The sequence below is a fragment of the Elephas maximus genome, chromosome 16 (genome assembly GCF_024166365.1).
Source record: "Elephas maximus indicus isolate mEleMax1 chromosome 16, mEleMax1 primary haplotype, whole genome shotgun sequence".
NCBI lineage: Eukaryota > Metazoa > Chordata > Mammalia > Proboscidea > Elephantidae > Elephas > Elephas maximus.
In genome coordinates, this window is record NC_064834.1 from 38,388,548 (window position 1) to 38,413,236 (window position 24,689).

The 24,689-nt window shown below is 38.4% G+C and overlaps 1 protein-coding gene across 2 annotated transcripts in view; it reads right to left on the reverse strand.

The window, feature by feature from the left end:
• ATAD1 (ATPase family AAA domain containing 1) overlaps positions 1–24,689 on the reverse strand; it is an 81,311-nt gene that overhangs the window by 34,400 nt on the left and 22,222 nt on the right. For both annotated transcript variants that reach the window (XM_049856066.1, XM_049856065.1), the window contains 2 exons: positions 5,281–5,481; positions 3,003–3,109 (listed from right to left, as the gene is read on the reverse strand). In XM_049856066.1, the coding sequence (XP_049712023.1) occupies positions 3,003–3,109; positions 5,281–5,481 (308 nt within the window). The remainder of the gene's footprint in view (positions 1–3,002; positions 3,110–5,280; positions 5,482–24,689) is intronic.

A 24,689-nucleotide genomic window follows, 5' to 3' on the forward strand; every position in this document is an offset into this window, starting at 1 on the left:
GTTAAAAGACATGGAATATAAAGGTTCATTCAGTTAGGATTCTCAAAAGAGACAACACAGGGAATGGGGAAGAATCAATATTTAAAGAAATTACAGTTGAATTTTTAAAAAGTGATGAACGATGTGATTCTAAACATACTGTTAGGCAAAAACAGATTACAAAATACAAAGTACCTACTACAGTTAAAGCAACGAAAGAACTTTCCCACCACTTTTCCATGAGATCTAAAGCAGGTGATCATGAAAAAACGGTTCTAGAGCTTGTGATTTAGAAAATGCTGGAATCATTATTCCCTGTCCTTGAGCATAGAGAGGCCCACAAAGACTTACAGGGACACAACTAGGCTCTGAGATAAGGACAATAGATTGGACAATCTTAGAAATTATCTTTTAGGGAAGAAAAATATCTTTTAGGGAACTTTTCACATAAAACCAATCAAACAGAACACAAGACTTTCCACTCTTATCTTTTTCTATTAACATTTAGTGAATAGAAATTTGTTGGACCAATGAAGACCCTCCTGACTGAAACCTATACCAAGGATTGTTAAGGAAGGCAATTCAAAATGTAAGACCACAAAAAAAAAAAAAAAATTTTTTTTTTTTTTTTTTTTAGTTGCTAGCAAATCTGTGAAAAGGTGAAGCTTTCAATGATTCTACCGCCTTCCTGGGATTCAGGCAGATATTAGCTCTGGCAGCATGTTTGTCCCCTTCCCACTTTTGTCTTTTTGAATATATGCCGAGTAAAACCTTCTTTTTGTTTCATGAAACTTTGTGATGTTTTTCCCCTACAGCACTTCCATTCCCAACACATGGCAGAAAAAACAAACATGCTGGATGAAATATTTTAAATATCTTTTAAAATACATCATCCACCTGGCAATTAAGTATGGAATATTCAGAGGCCAAGAGCTAAGTGAAAGTGGGAGCCCAAGGAGACAGTGAACAATAAAGCTGAGTTTCTCTTTGAGGATGTCTTTAGTTATCCAGTGCTGCAATAACAAAAATACCACAAATGGACAGCTTTAACAAAGAGAAATTTATTATCTCACAGTCTAGTAGGCTAGAAGTCCGAATTCAGGGTGCCAACTCCAAAGGAAGGCTATCTCTCTCTACTGGCTCTGGGGGAAGGTCTTTGTCATCAATCTCCCCCTGCTCTAGGAAGTTTCTCTGCACAGGGACCCAGAGTCCAAAGGACATCCACTCCTAGCTCTACTTTCTTGGTGGTAGGAGGTTCCCCTGTTTTTCTGCTGACTTCTCTCTTCTATATCTCAGAAGAGATTGCCTTAAAACAAAATCTAATCTCCTAGACTCATCCAGCCTCATTAACACAACTGCCACTAATCCCACTTCATTAACATCATAGAGGTAGGATTTACAACACATAGGAAAATCACATGATACTGGGAAGCATGACTTAGCCAAGTAGACACACATTTTGGGGGGACACAATTCAACCTACAACAGGCAGCATATGCCAAAACAAGGGAACTTGGTTTTCACAGCTTTTCAGAGGGAAGAGACAAAGCCTAGTATAAAAGACTGCCTTGTATAAAACTGAAAACCTAAATGAAGGGCTACTACCTTAGTGTTAAAAAAAAAAAAAAAAAAAACCTGTTGCCGTCGAGCCAATTCCAACTCATATCAGTCCCTATAGGACAGAGCAGAACTGCCCCATAGGGTTTCCAAGGAGTGCCTGGTGGATTCGAACTGCTGAGCTTTTGGTTAGCAGCCTTAGCAGCTCTTAACCACTACGCGACCAGGATTTCCACTTTAGTGTCAGTGAGAAGTAAAGCTGAGAGGTCCCTTCTATCATCACCATGGGACTGTAAAGACGACTGCCTGTCTTATTTTATTTTGGTGTTGCGGGGAGGTAATCTCCTCTGAAAACACAACTGTCAGCTCTGGGTGTTTAGTCCAAATCCACATTACTTCAAGCCAAGAATTTAATTTAAATGTGCCCTGGCTTGGTAGTGCTCCTAGGAACCTGAGAGAAACAAACACAAATCATTTCAAAGAAATCCATCTTCAACCCAGGCCCAAAGAATTTTCTCTCTCAGAAATGGATACAGAAGAGGGAAAAACAAACGAGCACACACATGCAAAACCTCAACCAACAGAGGTAGAAGATTGAAAAACCACCACCTAACTAGTAGCTTGTGACCAACTGAACCAAAACTTTTAAAACTGAAAGCACGTGGGTAGGGAAGGGTACCTATAAATGTATTATAACTCTGCAATGAGAATAAGGTACATTCCCCTGAACACATTTTGGGAAAAGTCAGTGTAAAGATGTAGAAACAATTCTGGAATTGTGTGTGTGTGTAAAGGTAAGAGGTTTTATCTAGGTAGTGAGATTTAGGATGCTATTTTCCTCTGTATTTTTTGAATCTCATATTTTTCTACAATAAATAATCTGTACTACTAAGGTGTTTACTAAGGAGAATAATTAAACCCTAAAAGAAGTGATCAGGAAAAAAACAATGTTCTTTTTACTGGAATGGAGAAAGATGCGCGAGCTGCAGCTACAAACAAAAGAGAGAAAGTGAGAATACATGACCTAAGAACAGAGAGTAAAGACCAAAAAAGAATGACAGTAAAAATGAAACATAAAATAGTGGCAAAAAGTCAGGGAAGAGTAAGAAGAATAAAATTGAACGTGCGCACAATACCACTGCCAGTACTAATTTCCTCTTCCTTGGCACAGTAGTTCCGAAAATTCTGACGATGGCCTTTACCCTAGTTTTCCCTCCTCTGTTGCACTTGTTTCAGGCAGTTAGGCAATTTACGCAATCTATGAACGTTTTGTTTTGTTAAACATGAGGCCCTCAAGATGGATGAAATTTATACAAATCATATTCTTTTATATCCTCGTCACTTAAGGATCTAAGTACAAATACTTATGAAAACTTTTGTAAACAAGCGTTAACAAGTAACCCCCTGTATTTTCTACTAAAAGCAACAGCAACAACAGAAGTTTAAGGAAGATTCTCCTCATGTACCTGGCAGCTGTGATCAGTATCCAACCCATCCCAGAGACTCATGAACTGTGCTTTCATCATGGCTGTAGCTTCATGATCAGAACTTGAACGGTTTCGTAGAAAGGAATCTAGAAGGATACAGTCCTTAACCTTAGAAATTAATAATGAATTATTCACATTTCAGATCATTTCAAACCATTTAATCAAAAGCAGAAACTTTACGAAAGATTACAAGGAAAAGGGTTTAATTATGCCTTCTTAGGGATTATTCTGGTATACTATAACTTGTAACAAACTTTTTGAGCAAATTAAAACAAAACGTGCAATTTTAAATCCCTTCCTAAAAAAACATTTATGTCGACACATATAAGAGAAATTAAGGATGTGGTACTGAGAGGCTGGAAGACAATCAAGTGGAGTTTTGGGAAAAGTCTGTGTGCACTGGCCGTAACTTTCCAGGTTATCCGAACCCTATGTGTTCTTATTTTTAAGGGCACATCTTTTTTTTTTCATACATTTTCCTAGTAATAAACAAAAATACTATGGAAAATTCCAAAAACACAAATATTAAGTGAAAACATGTAGAACAGAAAACTATTTACGCACAATGATCTCAAAAACGTTAAAACACACATACATGCTAACACGTTCCACATAGTGAAAAAGCCTTTAAGGAAATACTAACAATCAAAATACTAACTACTTTTGTTAGCATTCAATGGTGTACTTAAAAACAATGTAATTTTCTCCATTAAGTTATTCTCTGTCTTCCAAATAATCTACAATCAACATGAAATGCTGTGAAAAAAGAAAATCTGAAAAAGAACCAAACAGAACTTGTGGAGTTCAAATACAATTAATAGAATTAAAACCAAACGGTTGAGAGATTAAACGCAGCTGAGGAAAGAACTGCTTTTTATTACTTACTGTAAGATTGACTGATTTTTTTTTCTTTAATTTTTTATTGCGGTAAAATGTAACAAAGCATTTGCCATTTTAAGTGTACAATTAGGTGACATTAATTACATTCACCACATCGTGCAATCATCACCACTATTTCCGAAAGTTTTCATCACCCCAAACAGAAACCCAGTACCCCTTAAGCAATAATCATTACACTGGACCAGAAACAGGACAAAATATGGATGATCCATAAAATCTAGAAATAGTCTACAAATATAAAAGAATCACAAAGTTTAGGGAGGGATGGTCTATTTTATAAGTCAGCTCAGCTGTCCATATGGAAAATGATGAAATTAGGTTCCTACTTCATGCTATATGTTAAAAATATATGTATAAACACAAATATATACATATATATATTTATGGGCGTACGGAAGAAATTTGAAAACCAGACAGAAAAAGCATTAATTATAAAGGAAAAAGACTGACAAATGTGACTAAACTTAAATTTCTGTTTAAAAACTATCATATCAAATGAAAAGTGAAGAGAAGCCAGTCTAGAAAATACCTGCAATGATAATTATCAAAAAGAATTACCAAGAAAATGCAAAGAAATTCAAATAAAAACTGAACTATTTCTAGCTTTTATGGATCATCAATGTTTCTGGCAATCCATGAGTAAACCTAAATGGCTTAATCAATCTGTTTAAAGATGCCCAGATTCAGGTAAGCAAAGAAACACAAATTAAAATGAGAAAATAATTCATGCTCTTTAATACTTACAAAAATTAATGACAATGTCTGAAAAACTAATTTTAGGTAGTATGTAGATAATTATAACCTCTATACACAGGTGGGAGTATGAACAGTTTTAGCCACTTTTAAGATCTGGTAATCCTAGTGAGGTTGACATATCCTACAACCTAATGGCTCTATTTCTAGGTATCTCCTGGGCAAGTAGTGGTTAAGTGCTACGGCTGCTAACCAAAGGGTCGGCAGTTCGAATCTGCCAGGTGCTCCTTGGAAACTCTATGGGGCAGTTCTACTCTGCCCTATAGGGTCGCTATGAGTCAGAATCAACTCGACGGCACTGGCTTTGGTTTGGTTTGGTACCCTGGACAAACTCTTGCACATATGTGCATGAGGAAACGTGAACATGGATGCTCACTGCACATAGTCTGTAATAGGGAAAGGCAGAAAAACCAGTCTATTAAGTAGTAGGAAAATCAACAGACTATGGATCATTCTACAATAAAAAAATAGGACACAGCATATTAGAATGTTGGCTATCTCTTTTATTAATACTGCCTAATAAGTGTTAAAATTAAATCTGTTTATCTACATACCATCTTTAAAAATGACTTCTTAATCTGCTCACATGGAAAACATAACATACCTATTTCATCTATAAAGATGATAGAGGGCTGTAGCTTTATCGCAAGGGAGAAAACAGCAGCAGCCAACTTCTGAGATTCTCCATACCACTTATCGGTCAGTGTTGAAGGCTGAAGGTTAATAAATCGACAGCCTGCTTCTTTGGCTGTAGCCTTGGCAATCAACGTTTTGCCACAGCCTGGAGGCCCATAGAGAAGCACACCTGGAGATTAACACAAAATGTTGTTATGTAATTATTTTAAGAGAATGAGATGTTTGCTTTAGTTTATGTGCTAATCAATATATTAACTGTGTCTACACTCAAATTTTTCCCAATGTTCAATTCTTCTCTTAAATTTTTTTTTAGCGTATAAACTTTAGAATAATTTGAAAAAATATATATAGGTAGACTCTGACTTACGATGTACTTGAGTTACAACAAAGCAAACTTTTTTGGGGGGGTGAGGGTACATCTTGTTGTTAGTAATACATACTACATACAATGTTGAAGCATGTAATTTGATATTATCATTCTCATGCCAATTCCCAAAAATAAATAAAGATTTATAAAGATACTGATACTAAAGAACAATACAACTAAAAAAAAAAAAGAGGTATTCCGCTTACATCATATCAACTTATGACAGAGTTGTAGGAATGGAACTCAGTCAAAAGTCAGGGACTACGTGTATATAGTTACTAGTTTCAAAATTTTTTTTAGAAATCCAATACATTTAAAGAAAAAATTGTGATGCCAGTAGTCTAGTTAATGAATTAGAAGAAAGAAAGACTGCACGTTTTAATTTCAGGGTAGTGATGACATGCATTTGGGGATTACAGAATTCTTATGCCTACCTTCACGAAAAGGTTCACTTCAGGATACTAAAGATTATTATCTTGATATCCAAACTTACCTTACTCTATCAACGGTTGACAAAATTAGTCTAAGGCCCTCCACCTTCACAAGCTAGCAAAGCATTCACTTTGAAAACCAAAAAAAAAGACAGATAACTTCAAAACAGACTGTGGCAAACTTAGAGACTTAAGTTTTAGCCAAAACGATATATGTGCTTTTTTCTAGATAATGACTTCTTAAAAGGAAGAGAAAAGTACCCAGTCACTTCTGTTCTAACTTCCAAGGAACAAAACTTTATTATTAATCTGTAGCTTTCATTGAGCAGCTTCCTTTTGAATACAAATTAAGGTAATTTTAATATATAAGAGTTCTAAGCAGGTTGGGGTCCGGAACATCCTGGGAATCTCACCAACTGCTTCTCAACTAAAATGATGTACTAAAATTTTCACCCTGTATAAAAATAAATCATCTAGGAACAGGACTCCCCAAAAAATGTAATCCACAAACCTCTTAAAATAGTTGCTTAATTCAGAGATTCCTGACTTTTCTCACAGATTACCGTTTAAAAATGACAATATTTACAGGTAGCATGTTGGGATACACTGGAGGGGATTTGGAAAGATGCACAACTTTTTTTATATTATACAATAAAAATGCAAAGTATGACAGAAAAAAATGTATGTGTATAAAATTTCAAATTAAAAATCTTTTTAAGAGAGCCAAGGCCAAGATGGCAGAGTACTCAGACGCTTCTGGTTAACCCTCTTACAACAAAGACCCAAAAAAACAAGTGAAACGATTATTTTTATGACAAGCTAGAAGCTCTGCACATCAAAGGCAAAGACAGAAAATGGACCGAGGAGCAGGGAGAGGGAGAGATGGTTCAGAAGCAGAGAGGAGTTGCTGGACCTGAATAGTCGGGATCCCTCAGGCACCATTCCCGGTAGCACAGCCGTGGACTGGTGGTGCATGTTCGGCTGCAGTTTCCCCGGAGAAACAGCCAGCTGCGAAGCCTACTCACACCTCCGAAACCGGAGAAGGATGGCGCTCTCAGCAAAAGCTAAGTACTTGCGTATATTTTACCACACCCCCAGCCCCCAAGGTGGCTTCAGTGGCTGACGATTTCCCTGGGCCTGAGGTAGGTCCTGTTGTGTGCCCTGAGCCATTCTCCTGTCCTTGGAGAAGGAATAAATTTCACAACTGGGGAAAAGACAACCTGCCAGCTCCACTAACCTGGGGAGCTCAGGACAGAAGCAGCTCCTGTACAGGCATAAACGGTCCATGGATGTTGAATACCTTTCCCCTCTGCATGGACCCGAATAGGCCTACTTTATGAGAAGAGACCCTTGTTGCAGAATACAAGTGTTTCAGCTGTGCAGTGAAGAGGTTGGTATTTGACGTTTAACACCACTCTGCCTATTGAACAGGGTCCTCACCTACCCACAACAGAGGCCTAAGGGCTGGTGGCTACACTCAGGTCACCCAGCCTCAAGCAACAGGGGTCCAAAGATAACTGGTACACCCCAGTCCTTACAACCAAAAGCACTGGGTGCCTAAAGTCCATTGCAGAACCCACCCACCTGTATGCTCTAGGGAACAGGGACATGCTTTCCTCACAGACACTCGGGGGATGGTTGTCAGCACCCTGGCTTGTTCAGAGTGTGACCCCCTGCTGCAACCAGATACCAGTAACTACACCAATCCCCACTGCTCCTCTAAGACTGTAGGACAGAGCCTGTACCACACACTTGATGACCAACTACCTGGACACCTGAGCTGAATCCGTACAAGAAAAGAGAATGGACTCCTAGGCTCATACCCCTGGTAACAGCTCTAGCCATCTGCTGACAGGACGTTAGAGCTTCAAAGGCGAAAACAATCAAGCTAGCACATTCAAGCAACCTATTTGGACATATCAAAACAAAACAAAGCAAGAAGCTAGGATATAGTACGCAAACATGAAATAAACTAAAATACAATAACTTATAGATGCAACGGAGACAAGAGTCAGTATCAAATCACATAAAGAAGCAGATCATAATCTCTTCAACGAGCTCTCAAAACAAAGAATCAAGGGATCTTCTGGATGAAGGTGCCTTCCTGGAATTACTGGATGCAAAATACGAAAGAGTAACATACAGAACTCTTCAAGACATCAGGAAGGAGATCAGACAACCTGCAGAACAAGCCAAGAAACACACATGTAAAGCAGTTGAAGAAATTACAAAGGTAATTCAAGAGCATAATCAAAAATTTAATAAGCTACAAGAAACCATAGAGAGACAGCAATCAGAAATTCAGAGTATTAACAATAAAATTACAGAATTAGACAACTCAATAGAAAGTCAGAGGAGCAAAACTGAGCAAGTGGAAGGAAGAACTGGTGAGATTGCAGATAAGAAACTTGGCACTAATATATTTGAAGAAAAATCATATAAAAGAATTAAAAAAAAAAAGAAACCCTAAGAATCATGTGGGGCTCTATCAAGAGAAATAACCTATGAGTGATTGGAGTACCAGCACAGAGAGGGATAACGGAAAATACAGACAGAATTGTTAAAGATTTGTTGGCAGAAAACTTCCCTGATGTCATGAAAGATGAAAAGATATCTATCCAAGATGCTCATCAAACTCCACATAAGGTAGATCTTGAAAGAAAGTCACCACGACATATTATAATCAAACTTGCCAAAACCAAAGATAAAGAGAGAATTATAAGAGCAGCTAGGGATAAACGAAAAGTCACCAACAAAGGAGAGACAATAGCATAAGCTCGGACTACTTGGCAGAAACCACGCAGGCAACAAGGCAGTTGGATGACTTATATAAAGCACTGAAGGAAAAAAACTGCCAGCCAAGAAGGATATATCCAGCAAAACTGTCTCTCAAATACGAAGACGAAATTAGGACATTTTCAGATTAAAAAAAGTTTAGGAAATTCGTAAAAGCCGAACCAAAACTACAAGAAATACTCAAGGGGGTTCTCTGGTTAGAAAAGTAATAATATCTGATATCAACCCAAGACTAGAACACTGGATAGAGTGATCAGATGTCAACCCAGATAGGGAAATCACAAAAATAAATCAAGATTAAAAAAACGCTCAAAACAGGGAGACGGTGACATCATTATACAACAGAAGACAACATTAAAACAATAAAGAGGGACTAAGAAATGTACTCACAGATCTTTCATATGGAGAGGAAGACAAGGCAATATAAAAAAATAAAAGGTTTAAATTTAGAAAAAATAGGAGTAAATATTAAGGTAACCACTAAGGGGACTATCAATTCTACTCATAAAAATAAACTACAAGAAAAAAATATTCAGCACAAACAAAATCAAATACAACAAATAAGAGGAAAAGACAATATATAAACTACTCAGAACAAAAAAATTAAGTGGGAAAAAGAAACTGTCAACAACACACAAAAAAATGACAGCACTAAACTGATACCTATCCATAATTACGCTGAATGTAAATGGACTAAATGCACCAATAAAGACACAGAGAGTGGAAGAATGGATAAAAAACCATGATCCATCTATATGCTGCCTACAAGAGACACACCTTAGACTTAGTGACACAAACAAAAACTCAAAGGATGGAAAAAAAATATATCAACTAAACAACAATCGAAAAAGAGCAGGAGTGGGATTAATTCCTGACAAAATAGACTTTAAAGTTAAATCCACCACAAAGGATGAGGAAGCACACTACATAATGATTAAAGGGACAATAAACCAGGAGGATATAACCATATGAAATATTTATGCACCCAATGACAGGGCTCCAAGATAAATAAAACAAGCTCTAACAGCACTTAAAAGTGAGATAGCTCCACAATTATATCAGGAGACTTCAACACACCACTTTCGGTGAAGGACAGAACATCCAGAAGGAAGCTCCATTAAGACGTGGAAGATCTAAATGCCACAATCAACCAACTGGATCTCACAGACATATACAGAACACTCCACCCAACAGCAGTCAAGTATACTTTTTTTTCTAGTACACATGGAGCATTCTAGGTCATAAAGCAAGCCTTAGCAGGATCCAAAACACTGAAATATTACAAAGCATCTTCTCTGACCTTAAGGCCATAGAAGTAGAAATCGATAACAGAAAAAGCAGGGAAAAGAAGTCAAACACTTGGAAACTGAACAATACCCTGCTCAGAAATGCCTGGGTTATAGAAGACATCAAGGATGGAATAAAGAAATTCATAGAATCCAATGAGAATGAAAACACTTCCTATCAGAACATTTGGGACACAGCCAAAGCAGTGCTCAGAGGTCAATTTATATCAATAAATGCACACATACAAAAAGAAGGGCCGAAGTAAAGAATTATCCCTACAATTTGAACAAATAGAGAGCAACAAAAGAAACCCTCAGGCACCAGAAGAAGGCAAATAATAAAAATTAGAGCAGAATTAAATGAAATAGATAACAGAAAAACAACTGAAAGAGTTAACAAGACCAAAATCCAGTCCTCTGAAAAAATTAACAAAACTGATAAAACTACTGGCCAATCTGACAAGAGAAAAGCAGGAATGGAAGCAAACAATTTGAATGAGAAATGAGATGGGCGATATTACAACAGACCCAACTAAAATTAAAAGAATCAGATTACTACGAAAACTTGTACTCTAACGAATTTGAAAACCTAGAAGAAATGGATGAATTTCTAGAAATGCACTACCTACCTAAACTAACACAAACAGAGGTAGAACAACTAAATAAACCCATAAAAGAAGAGACTGAAAAGGTAATTAAAAAACTCTGAACAAAAAAAAAGTCCTAGTCTGTGGCTTCACCGCAGAGTTTTACCAAGCTTTCAGAGGAGAGTTAACACCCCTACTATTAAAGGCATTTCAGAGCATAGAAAAGGATGGAATACTCCCAAACTCATTCTATGGATCCAGTATATCCCCAATACCAACACCAAGTAAAGACACCACACAAAAAAGAAAATTACAGACCTGTATCTCTCATGAACACAGATGCAAAAATCCTCAACAAAATTCTAGCCAACAGAATTCAACAACATATCCAAAAAAATAATTCACCATGACCAGGTGGGATTCATACCAGGTATGCAGGGATGGTTTAACATTAGAAAACCAATTAAAGTAATCCATCATATAAATAAAACAAAAGACAAGAACCGCATGATCTTCTCAATTGATGCAGAAAAGGCATTTGACAAAGTCCAACACCCATTCATGTTAAAAACTCTTACCAAAATAGGAATAGAAGGAAAGTTCCTCAACATAATAAAGGGCATTTATACAAAGCCAACAGCCAACATCATCCTAAGTAGAGAGAGTCTGAAAGCATTCCCTTTGAGACCTGGAACCAGACAAGGATGCCCTTTATCACCACTCTTATTCAACATTGTGCTGGAGGTCCTAGCCAGAAGAAGTAGGCTAGATAAAAAAATTAAGGGCATCCAGATTGGTAAGGAAGAAGTAAAGGTATCTCCATTTGCAGATGACAGTAACCCGGAAGGCATTATGCTGAGTGAAATCAGTCAGTTGTAAAAGGACAAATATTGTATAAGACCACTATTACAAGAACTTGAGAAATACTTTAAACTGAGAAGAAAACATTCTTTTGTGGTTACAAGAGGGGGCAGGGAGGGAGGGTGGGAGAGGGGCATTCACTAATTACATACTAGATGAGAACTACTTTGGGTGAAGGGAAGGAGAGCACACAGTGCAGTGGAGGTCAGCACAACTGGACTAAATAAACCAAAAGCAAAGAAGTTTCCTGAATAAACTGAATGCTTTGAAGGCCAGCGTAGCAGGGGCAGGGGCCTAGGGACCATGGTTTCAGGGGACATCTGAGTCAATAGGCATAATAAAATCTATTAAGAAAACATTCTGCATACCACTTTGAAGAGTGGCGTCTGGGGTCTTAAACAGTAGCAAGCAGCCATTTAAGAAGCATCAATTGGTCTCAAACCACCTGGATCAAAGGAGAATGAAGAACACCAAGGACACAAGGTAATTATGAGCCCAAGAGACAGAAAGGACCACATGAACCAGAGTCTACATCATCCTGAGACCAGAAGAACTAGACAGTGCTCGGCTACAACCGATGACTGCCCTGACAGGGAACACAACAGAGAACCCCTGAGGGAGCAGGAGAGCAGTGAGATGCAGACCCCAAATTCTCGTAATAAGACCAGACTTAATGGTCTGACTGACTAGAAGGATCCCGGTAGTCATGGCCCCCAGACCTTCTGTTGGCCCAGGACAGGAACCATTCCTGAAGCCAACTCTTCAGACATGGATTGGACTGGACAATGGGTTGGAGAGGGATGGTGGTGAGGAGTGAGCTTCTTGGAACAGCTGGACATTTGAGACTACGCTGGCATCTCCTGCCTGGAGGGGAGATGAGGGTGGAGGGGGTTAGAAGCCGGCAAAAGGTCATGAAAAGAGAGTGGAGGGAGAGAGCAGGTTGTCTCATTAGGGGGAGAGTAACTGGGAGTGTGTAGCAAGGCGTATATGGGTTTTTGTGTGAGAGACTGACTTGATTTGTAAACTTTCACTTAAAGCACAATAAAAAAAAAAAAATACATGTTAGAGAGGTTGTGGAGAGATTGGAACACTTATACACTGCTGGTAGGAATGTAAAATGGTACGATCACTTTGGAAATCGATTTGGCGCTTCCTTAAAAAGTTAGAAATAGGACTACCATATGATCCAGCAATCCCACTCCTTGGAATATATCTTAGAGAAATAACAGCCTTTGCACGAACAGATATATGCACATCCATGTTCACTGCAGCACTGTTTACAATAGTAAAAAGATGGAAGCAACCAACGTGCCCATCAACAAATGAATAGATAAATAAATTATGATATATTCACACAGTGGAATACTACGCATCGATAAAGAACAATGATGAATCCGTGAAACGTTTCATAACATGGAGGAATCTGGGAGGCACTGTGCTGAGTGGAATTAGTTGCAAAAGGACAAATATCATATATCTATTGTAAGAACTAGAAAAATAGTTTAAACAGAGAAGAAAATATTCTTTGATGGTTACAAGAGTGGGGAGGGAGGAAGGGAGAGGGGTTTTCACTAACTAGATAGTAGTTAAGAACTATTTTAGGTGAAGGGAAAGACAACACGCAGTACAGGAGAGATCAGCACAAATGGACTAAACTAAAAGAAGTTTCCTGAATAAACTGAACGCTTCGAAGGCCAGCATCGCAGGGGCGGGGGTTGGGGGACCATGGTTTCAGGGGACATCTAAAGCAACTGGCATAATAAAATCTATTAAGAAAATATTCTGCATCCCACTTTGTAGAGTGGCACCTGGGGTCTTAAACGCTAGCTAGCGGCCATCTAAGATGCATCAATGGGTCTCAACCCACTGGGAGCAAAGGTGAATGAAGAACACCAAAGATACAAGGTAATTATGAGCCCAGGAGACAGAAAGGACCACATAAACCAGAGACTACATCAGCCTGAAACCAGAAGAACTAGATGGTGCCTGGCCACAACTGATGACTGCCCTGACAGGGAACACAACAGAGAACCCCTGAGGGAGCAGGAGAGCAGTGGAATAAAAAAATAGGGGGGGCGAAAAATCAGACCCCAAATTCTCTTAAAAAGACCAGACTTAACAGTTTGACCAAGTCTAAAAAGGACCCCAGAGGTCACGGTCCCCAGACCTTCTTTTAGTCCAAGACATGAACCATTCCCAAAGCCAACTCTTCAAACAGGGATTGGACTGGACTATGGGATAGAAAACGATACTGGTGAAGAGTGAGCTTCTTGGATCAAGTAGACACATGAAACTATGTGGGCAGCTCCTGCCTGGAGGGGGGATGAGAGGGCAGAGGGGGTTAGAAGCTGGCCGAATGGACAGGAAAACAGAGTGGAGGGAAGGGGTGTGCTGTCTCATTAGCGGGAGAGCAACTAGGAGTATACAGCAAGGTGTATGTAAGTTTTTGTAGGAGAGATTGACTTGGTTTATAAACTTTCACTTGAAGGACAATTAAAAAAAAAAAAAAGCAAGCCTAAAAAAAATCTTTAAAAAAATTTTTTTAAATGAGAAACTTAAGCTTGTTTCCAGAGATCTAACAGCAAATATGTTCACATTAAATTCTTCAAAATAATGGTCAAACTTTTCCTCGTCGTTAGGCATGGTTGAGTCAGTTCCAGCTCATAGCGACCCTACTGTACAAAAGGAAGCACTGCCAGGTCCTGCACCATCCTTACAATCGCTGCTATGTTTGAGCCCATTGTTGCAGCTACTATGTCAATCCATCTCATTTAGGGTCTTTCTCTTTTTCACTGACCCTGTACTTTACCAAGCATGATGTACTTCTCCAGGGACTGGTCCCTCCCGAAAACATATCTAAAGTACAAGAGATGAACTCTTGCCATCCTGGCTTCTAAGGAACCTTCTGGCTCTACTTCTTCCAAGACAGATTTGTTCATTCCTCTGGCAGTCCATGGAATATTCAATATTCTTCATGAACACCAAATTCAATGACATCAATTCTTCAGTCTTTCTTATTCACCGTACAGCTTTTGCATGCATATGAGGTGACTGAAAATACCACAGCTTGGGTCAGGCATACCTTAGTCCTCACAGTGACTTCTTCACTTTTATTTTTTTATATACACGTAGATTATTCTACAGGTCTTTTTCTCCCCCCCTTAAAGATTCAAGTTATAACACCAACGGATCACTAAGTTTAATTATTTAAACTAAATTTTTCTAAAGCTGAATTTTAAATTTAAATTCATAAGGTTTACCAGTACACGTTACTGTTTTCAAGTCTTTGCAATTTTCAATTACAATTATTCAGGTGATTAAATTTTATTTAAGTCAGTTACAATCTGAAGCTCCTTCTGACACTTCTTTTAAATGGCTCTTGAGAAACTATGAAGAGAAACCTAATCCCATTTAATTCACATGAAGCTGAAAACATATGGGATGACTGCAAAAGCCTGGAATTATTATATTCATCGTTTTGATCACATAATTTCATGCGGAATTCAGATCTACTAACAAACTTTTATGCACATATTACTTGAATTTCAGGGCTTTTAGAACTATTTTGCTGGCTTTGCAGCTGCACCATCACTTTGTAAACTTACATGGTGTGTTTAGAATGTCATATTTGTTTCACAGTATTCATTTACTACTTTGAATGTTTTATTCCTACTAGTTTAATTCTGGTACTTCTAAGCAGGAGTAAGTTTTCAAACTCTTTCTTCATGTATTACAACTAAGGCTACTAACTCAGCAGTTAACTAGTGTTAGTAACTGAGCAGTTACTCATGCCTGACCATTCAATATGCAATGAAAGCTTTCGGATTTCATAATCTTCTAGAGTATGGAACTGTGACGCATATGAGCTACACAGGAGGAGCTGTCAATGTTCATTTCTTTACCTGGTTGTTGTTACATAGACATTAGCTTTATAAGTATTCATTCAACTCTTTTAATTACACTTCTGTACAGAATATATTTAATTTCACTAAGATTCATCTGACTTGTTATCAGTGACTAGTACCGTTATTTGAAAGTGGCACCTTTTCAATCTCCTTTCCTTAAATATTAATTTTAAACACAGTTAAATTTGAGTGTTAATTTTTATGAAGGCTGATAAATGAGTGGTTCCACAAATGAATGTGAGACATTTTACTTTATTATTTGTGCAATGTTTTAACTAGTTTCCTCAGCTTAACCTGATAAGATTTCAGCAAAACATGGAACAATATGATAAAGCTCACAAATATAAATCTAATGTGCCACAATAATAATTGCCGAATTCACAAAGTTTAGAGAGGGAGCAGAATAGTATTCAAATGGAATTGTAACTATTGTAATTTTTTTTAAATATTTGGGGGAAAAAGTTCATATTTTTTACTCAGCTACCAATATCTTATGGTCCCTGTAATCAATTAGTGGTCTGACAGTATGAATTAGCATTAGAAAGCTCGAACAATGTTTTTATGTGATCTTATTGGTTAAGTACTGACCTCACTTGCTGCAATGGATAGTGCATAACAATCCATTTTCAAATCATCTTTCTGTAGCTTATGCGAGGCAGTGTTACGGATTGAATTGTGTTCCCCAAAAATATGTATCAGCTTGGCTAGGCCCTGATTCCCAGTACTGTGTGGTTGTCCAACATTCTGTGGTCTGATGTAATCTTCTGTGTTATAATCCTGACCTCTATGATGTTAACGAGGCAGGATTAGAGGCAGTTATATTAACGAGACAGGATACAATCTACAGGATTAGGTTGTATTTTGAGTCAATCTCTTTTGAAATAAAAAGAGAGAAATGAGCAGAGGAGAGGGACTTCCTACCACCAACCTAGGAGGCTAGAAGTCTGAATTCAAGGTACCAGCTCCAGGGGAAGGTCCGTGTCATCATTCTTCCCCTGGTCTAGAAGCTTCTCAGTGCAGGAACCTCAGGTCCAAAGATGCGCTCTGCTCCCAATGTTGCTTTCTTGGTGGTATGGGGTCCCCCTGTCTCTCTGCTCACTTCTCTCTTTTATATCTCAAAAGAGATTGACATAAAACACAATTTAAGGGGCGGAGCCAAGATGGCGGACTAGGCAGACGCTACCTCGGATCCCTCTTACAACAAAGACACGGAAAAACAAGTGAATCGATCACATACATAACAATCTACGAACCCTGAACAACAAACACAGATTTAGAGATGGAGAACGAACTAATACGGGGAAGCAGCGATTGTTTCCAGAGCCTGGAGCCAGCGTACCAGTCAGGTACGGCACAAGCACAGAGACCTGCTCCACCCTCCTGAACTAACCCCGAGGGGGACCAGCCAGTTCCACGGGTCTTGGAGCAGAAAGAGCAGCATCCGAGCCGGGGAACCGTCCCGCAGGGATTTGGACTGGACCCAGCGGATTTTCTGGAAAAACTAGTTTCCCAGTGATGGCTCGGAGACAACAATCCATATCAAACCACTTCAAGAAGCAGACCGTGACAGCTTCTCCAACCCCCCAAACAAAAGAATCAAAACCTTTCCCAAATGAAGATACAATCTTGGAATTATCAGATACAGAATATAAAAAACTAATTTACAGAATGCTTAATGATATCACAAATGAAATTAGGATAACTGCAGAAAAAGCCAAGGAACACACTGATAAAACTGTTGAAGAACTCAAAAAGATTATTCAAGAACATACTGGAAAAATTCATAAGTTGCAAGAATCCATAGAGAGACAACATGTAGAAATCCAAAAGATTAACAATAAAATAACAGAATTAGACAACGCACTAGGAAGTCAGAGGAGCAGACTCGAGCAATTAGAATGCAGACTGGGACATCTGGAGGACCAGGGAATCAACACCAACATAGCTGAAAAAAAATCGGATAAAAGAATTAAAAAAAATGAAGAAACCCTAAGAATTATGTGGGACTCTATCAAGAAGGATAACCTGCAGGTGATTGGAGTCCCAGAACACGGAGGGGGGACAGAAAACACAGAGAAAATGGTTGAAGAACTCCTGACAGAAAACTTCCCTGACATCATGAAAGACGAAAGGATAGCTATCCAAGATGCTCATCGAACCCCATTTAAGATTGATACAAAAAGAAAAACACCAAGACATATTATCATCAAACTCACCAAAACCAAAGATAAACAAAAAATTTTAAAAGCAGCCAGGGAGAAAAGAAAGGTTTCCTTCAAGGGAGAATCAATAAAAATATGTTCTGACTACTCAGCAGAAACCATGCAGGCAAGAAGGGAATGGGACGACATATACAGAACACTGAAGGAGAAAAACTGCCAGCCAAGGATCATATATCCAGCAAAACTCTCTCTGAAATAGGAAGGCGAAATTAAGATATTTACAGATAAACACAAGTTTAGAGAATTTGCAAAAACCAAACCAAAGCTACAAGAAATACTAAAGGATATTGTTTGGTCAGAGAACCAATAATATCAGATATCAGCACAACACAAGGTCACAAAACAGAACGTCCTGATATCAACTCAAATAGGGAAATCACAAAAACAAACAAATTAAGATTAATTAAAAAATAAATAAATAAAAATACACATAACAGGGAATCATGGAAGTCAATAGGTAAAAGATCACAATAATCAAAAAGAGGGACTAAATACAGGAGACATTGAACTGCCATATGGAGAGTGATACAAGGCGATATAGAACAATTCAAGTTAGGTTTTTACTTAGAAAAATAGGGGTAAATAATAAGGTAACCACAAAAAGGTATAACAACTCTATAACTCAAGATAAAAACCAAGAAAAACGTAACGACTCAACTAACATAAAGTCAAGCACTATGAAAATGAGGATCTCACAATTTACTAAGAAAAACGCCTCAGCACAAAAAAGTATGCGGAAAAATGAAATTGTCAACAACACACATAAAAAGGCATCAAAATGACAGCACTAAAAACTTATTTATCTATAATTACCCTGAATGTAAATGGACTAAATGCACCACTAAAGAGACAGAGAGTCACAGACTGGATAAAGAAACACGATCCATCTATATGCTGCCTACAAGAGACACACCTTAGACTTAGAGACACAAACAAACTAAAACTCAAAGGATGGAAAAAAGTATATCAAGCAAACAATAAGCAAAAAAGAAGAGGAGTAGCAATATTAATTTCTGACAAAATAGACTTTAAAGTTAAATCCACCACAAAGGATAAAGAAGGACACTATATAATGATAAAAGGGACAATTGATCAGGAAGACATAACCATATTAAATATTTATGCACCCAATGACAGGGCTGCAAGATATATAAATCAAATTTTAACAGAACTGAAAAGCGAGATAGATACCTCCACAATTATAGTAGGAGACTTCAACACACCCCTTTCGGAGAAGGACAGGACATCCAGTAAGAAGCTCAACAGAGACACGGAAGATCTAATTACAACAATCAACCAACTTGACCTCATTGACTTATACAGAACTCTCCACCCAACTGCTGCAAAATATACTTTTTTTTCTAGCGCACATGGAACATTCTCTAGAATAGACCACATATTAGGTCATAAAACAAACCTTTGCAGAGTCCAAAACATCGAAATATTACAAAGCATCTTCTCAGACCACAAGGCAATAAAACTAGAGATCAATAACAGAAAAACTAGGGAAAAGAAATCAAATACTTGGAAAATGAACAATACCCTCCTCAAAAAAGACTGGGTTATAGAAGACATCAAGGAGGGAATAAGGAAATTCATAGAAAGTAATGAGAATGAAAATACTTCCTATCAAAACCTCTGGGACACAGCAAAAGCAGTGCTCAGAGGCCAATTTATATCAATAAATGCACACATACAAAAAGAAGAAAGAGCCAAAAGCAGAGAACTGTCCCGACAACTTGAACAAATAGAAAGTGAGCAACAAAAGAATCCATCAGGCACCAGAAGAAAACAAATAATAAAAATTAGAGCTGAACTAAATGAATTAGAGAACAGAAAAACAATCGAAAGAATTAACAAAGCCAAAAGCTGGTTCTTTGAAAAAATTAACAAAATTGATAAACCATTGGCTAGACTGACTAAAGAAATACAGGAAAGGAAACAAATAACACGAATAAGAAATGAGAAGGACCACATCACAACAGAACCAAATGAAATTAAAAGAATCATTTCAGATTATTATGAAAAATTGTACTCTAACAAATTTGAAAACCTAGAAGAAATGGATGAATTCCTGGAAAAACACTACCTACCTAAACTAACACATTCAGAAGTAGAACAACTAAATAGACCCATAACAAAAAAAGAGATTGAAACGGTAATCAAAAAACTCCCAACAAAAAAAATCCCTGGCCCGGACGGCTTCACTGCAGAGTTCTACAAACTTTCAGAGAAGAGTTAACACCACTACTACTAAAGGTATTCCAAAGCATAGAAAATGACGGAATACTACCCAACTCATTCTATGAAGCCACCATCTCCCTGATACCAAAACCAGGTAAAGACATTACAAAAAAAGAAAATTATAGACCTATATCCCTCATGAACATTGATGCAAAAATCCTCAACAAAATTCTGGCCAATAGAATCCAACAACACATCAAAAAGTAATTCACCCTGATCAAGTGAGATTTATACCAGGCATGCAAGGCTGGTTTAATATCAGAAAAACCATTAATGTAATCCATCACATAAATAAAACAAAAGACAAAAACCACATGACCTTATCAATTGATGCAGAAAAGGCATTTGACAAAGTCCAACACCCATTTATGATAAAAACTCTTACCAAAATAGGAATTGAAGGAAAATTCCTCAACATAATAAAGGGCATCTATGCAAAGCCAACAGCCAATATCACTCTAAATGGAGAGAACCTGAAAGCATTTCCCTTGAGAACGGGAACCAGACAAGGATGCCCTTTATCACCGCTCTTATTCAACATCGTGTTGGAAGTCTTAGCCAGGGCAATTAGGCTAGACAAAGAAATAAAAGGTATCCGGATTGGCAAGGAAGAAGTAAAGTTATCACTATTTGCAGATGACATGATTATATACACAGAAAACCCTAAGGAATCCTCCAGAAAACTACTGAAACTAATAGAAGAGTTTGGCAGAGTCTCAGGTTATAAAATAAACATACAAAAAATCACTTGGATTCCTCTACATCAACAAAAAGAACACCGAAGAGGAAATAACCAAATCAATGCCATTCACAGTAGCCCCCAAGAAGATACGATACTTAGGAATAAATCTTACCAAAGATGTAAAAGACCTATAGAAAGAAAACTACAAAGCTCTACTACAAGAAATTCAAAAGGACATACTTAAGTGGAAAAACATACCTTGCTCATGGATAGGAAGACTTAACATAGTAAAAATGTCTATTCTACCAAAAGCCATCTATACATTTAACGCACTTCCGATCCAAATCCCAATGTCATATTTTAAGGGGATAGAGAAACAAATCACCAATTTCATATGGAAGGGAAAGAAGCCCCGGATAAGCAAAGCACTACTGAAAAAGAAGAAGAAAGTGGGAGGCCTCACCTTACCTGACTTCAGAACCTATTATACAGCCACAGTAGTCAAAACAGCCTGGTATTAGTACAACAACAGACACATAGACCAATGGAACAGAATTGAGAACCCAGACATAGATCCATCCACGTATGAGCAGCTGATATTTGACAAAGGACCAGTGTCAATTAACTGGGGAAAAGATAGCCTTTTTAACAAATGGTGCTGGCATAACTGGATATCCGTCTGCAAAAAAATGAAACAGGACCCATACCTCACACCATGCACAAAAACTAACTCCAAGTGGATCAAAGACCTAAACATAAAGACTAAAACGATAAAGATCATGGAAGAAAAAATTGGGACAACCCTAGGAGCCCTAATACAAGGTATAAACAGAATACAAAACATTACCAAAAATGATGAAGAGAAACCCGATAACTGGGAGCTCCTAAAAATCAAACACCTATGCTCATCTAAAGACTTCACCAAAAGAGTAAAAAGACCACCTACAGATTGGGAAAGAATTTTCAGCTATGACATCTCCGACCAGCGCCTGATCTCTAAAATCTACATGATTCTGTCAAAACTCAACCACAAAAAGACAAACAACCCAATCAAGAAGTGGGCAAAGGATATGAACACACATTTCACTAAAGAAGATATTCAGGCAGCCAACAGATACATGAGAAAATGCTCTCGATCATTAGCCATTAGAGAAATGCAAATTAAAACTACGATGAGATTCCATCTCACACCAGCAAGGCTGGCATTAATCCAAAAAACACAAAATAATAAATGTTGGAGAGGCTGCGGAGAGACTGGAACTCTTATACACTGCTGGTGGGAATGTAAAATGGTACAACCACTTTGGAAATCTATCTGGCGTTATCTTAAACAGTTAGAAATAGAACTACCATACAACCCAGAAATCCCACTCCTAGGAATATACCCTAGAGATACAAGAGCCTTCTTACAAACAGATATATGCACACCCATGTTTATTGCAGCTCTGTTTACAATAGCAAAAAGTTGGAAGCAACCAAGGTGTCCATCAACGGATGAATGGGTAAATAAATTGTGGTATATTCACACAATGGAATACTACGCATCGATAAAGAACAGTGACGAATCTCTGAAACATTTCATAACATGGAGGAACCTGGAAGGCATTATGCTGAGCGAAATGAGTCAGAGGCAAAAGGACAAATATTGTATAAGACCACTATTATAAGATCTTGAGAAATAGTAAACCTGAGAAGAACACATACTTTTGTGGTTACGAGGGGGGGAGGGAGGGAGGGTGGGAGAGGGTTTTTTATTGATTAATCAGTAGATAAGAACTGCTTTAGGTGAAGGGAAAGACAACACTCAGTACATGGAAGGTCAGCTCAATTGGACTGGACCAAAAGCAAAGAAGTTTCCGGGATAAAATGAATGCTTCAAAAGTCAGCGGAGCAAGCGCGGGGGTCTGGGGAACATGGTTTGCGGGGACTTCTAAGTCAATTGGCAAAATAATTCTATTATGAAAACATTCTGCATCCCACTTTGAAATGTGGCGTCTGGGGTCGTAAAGGCTAACAAGTGGCCATCTAAGAAGCAGCAATTGGTCTCAACCCACCTGGAGTAAAGGAAAATGAAGAACACCAAGGCCACACGACAACTAAGAGCCCAAGAGACAGAAAGGGCCACATGAACCAGAGACCTACATCATCCTGAGACCAGAAGAACTAGTTGGTGCCCGGCCACAATCGATGACTGCCCTGACAGGGAGCACAGCAGAGGACCCCTGAGGGAGCAGGAGATCAGTGGGTTGCAGACCCCAAATTCTCTTAAAAAGACCAAACTTAATGGTCTGACTGAGACTGGAGGAATCCCGGCGGCCATGCTCTCCAGACCTTCTGTTGACACAGGACAGGAACCATCCCCGAAGACAACTCATCAGACATGAAAGGGACTGGTCAGAGGGTGGGAGAGAGACGCTGATGAAGAGTGAGCTAATTATATCAGGTGGACACTTGAGATTGTGTTGGCAACTCTTGTCTGGAGCGGGGATGGGAGGATAGAGAGAGAGGGAAGCAGACAAAATTGTCAAGAAAGGAGAGACTGAAAGGGCTGACTCAAGAGGGGGAGAGTAAGTGGGAGTAGGGAGTGAGATGTATGTAAACTTATATGTGACAGACTGATTGGATTTGTAAACGTTCACTTGAAGTTTAATAAAAGTTATTAAAAAAAAAAAACACAATTTAATCTTGTAGATTGAGTCCTGCCTCATTAACCTAACCGCCTCTAATCTTGCCACATTAACATCAGAGGTAAGATTTATAACACATAGGAAAATCACATCAGATGACAAAATGGTGGACAATCACACAATACTGGGAACCATGACCTAGCCAAGTTGACATACATTTTGGGGGGGCACAATTCAATCCATAACAGCAGCACTAAATAACTAAGACAGGCAGCAATCGCTTTCAGCTTAGACAGCAGATAATTACATAAGGAAAACACAAAATTAGCAATAAAGCGATGACTCTAACCTAGATAACCTGACTTCTGTTCAAAAATGGAACAAGTATGCCATGTAACTGATTTTAAACTCTGCTTCTGTATATCACTATTTGATTTATGTTGGGGTCAAAAAGTAAATCGATGAATTTTCAAACTTTTTATTATTGTAATTTAGATGAAGGTTTACACAGCAAATTAGTTTCTCATTAAACAATTAATACACATATTGTTTTGTGATATTGGTTGCCAACCCCATGATGTGTCAAGACTCTCCCCTTCTCGACCTTGGGCTCCCCATTATCAACTTTCCTGTACCCTCCTGTCTTTTTGTCCTTGCTCCTGGGCTGGTGTGCCCATTTAGTCTCATTTTGTTTTATGGACCTGTCTAATTGTTGGCTGAAGGGTGAACCTCAGGAGTGACTTCATTACTGAGCTATAAGGATGTCCAGGGGCCATACTCTCGGGGTTTTTCCAGTCTCTGTCAGACCAGTAAGTCTGGTCTTTTTTTTTTTTTTTTCTGAGTTAAAATTTTCTTCTACATTTATCTCCAGCTCTGTCTGGGACCTTCTATTGTGATCCCTGTCAGAGCAGTCAGGGGTGGTAGCCAGGCCTCATCTAGTTGTGCTGGACTCAGGCTGGTGGAAGCTGTCGTCCATTAGTCCTTTGGAGTAATCTTTCCCTTTTGGCTTTGGTTTTCTTCATTTTCCCTTGCTCCAGACAGGGTGGGACCCATGGAGCAGCCTAGATGGCTGCTCATAAGCATTAAACCCCAGATGCTACTCACCAAAGTAGGGTATAGAACAATTTCTTTATAAATATGTTATGCCAATTAAGCTAGATGTCCCCCAAGACCGTGGTTCCCAGCCCTCAGCCCAATAATTCAGTCCCTCAGGGAGTTTGGATGGGTCTATGAAGCTTCCAAGACCTTGCCTTGGTCAAGTTGTGCCAGCTTCCCCAGTACCGTGTCTTAACCCTGACCAAAGCTGCCATTTATCTATTGTCTATTTAGTGTTTCCTCTCCCACCCCTCCCTGATTTTTCAAACTTTTG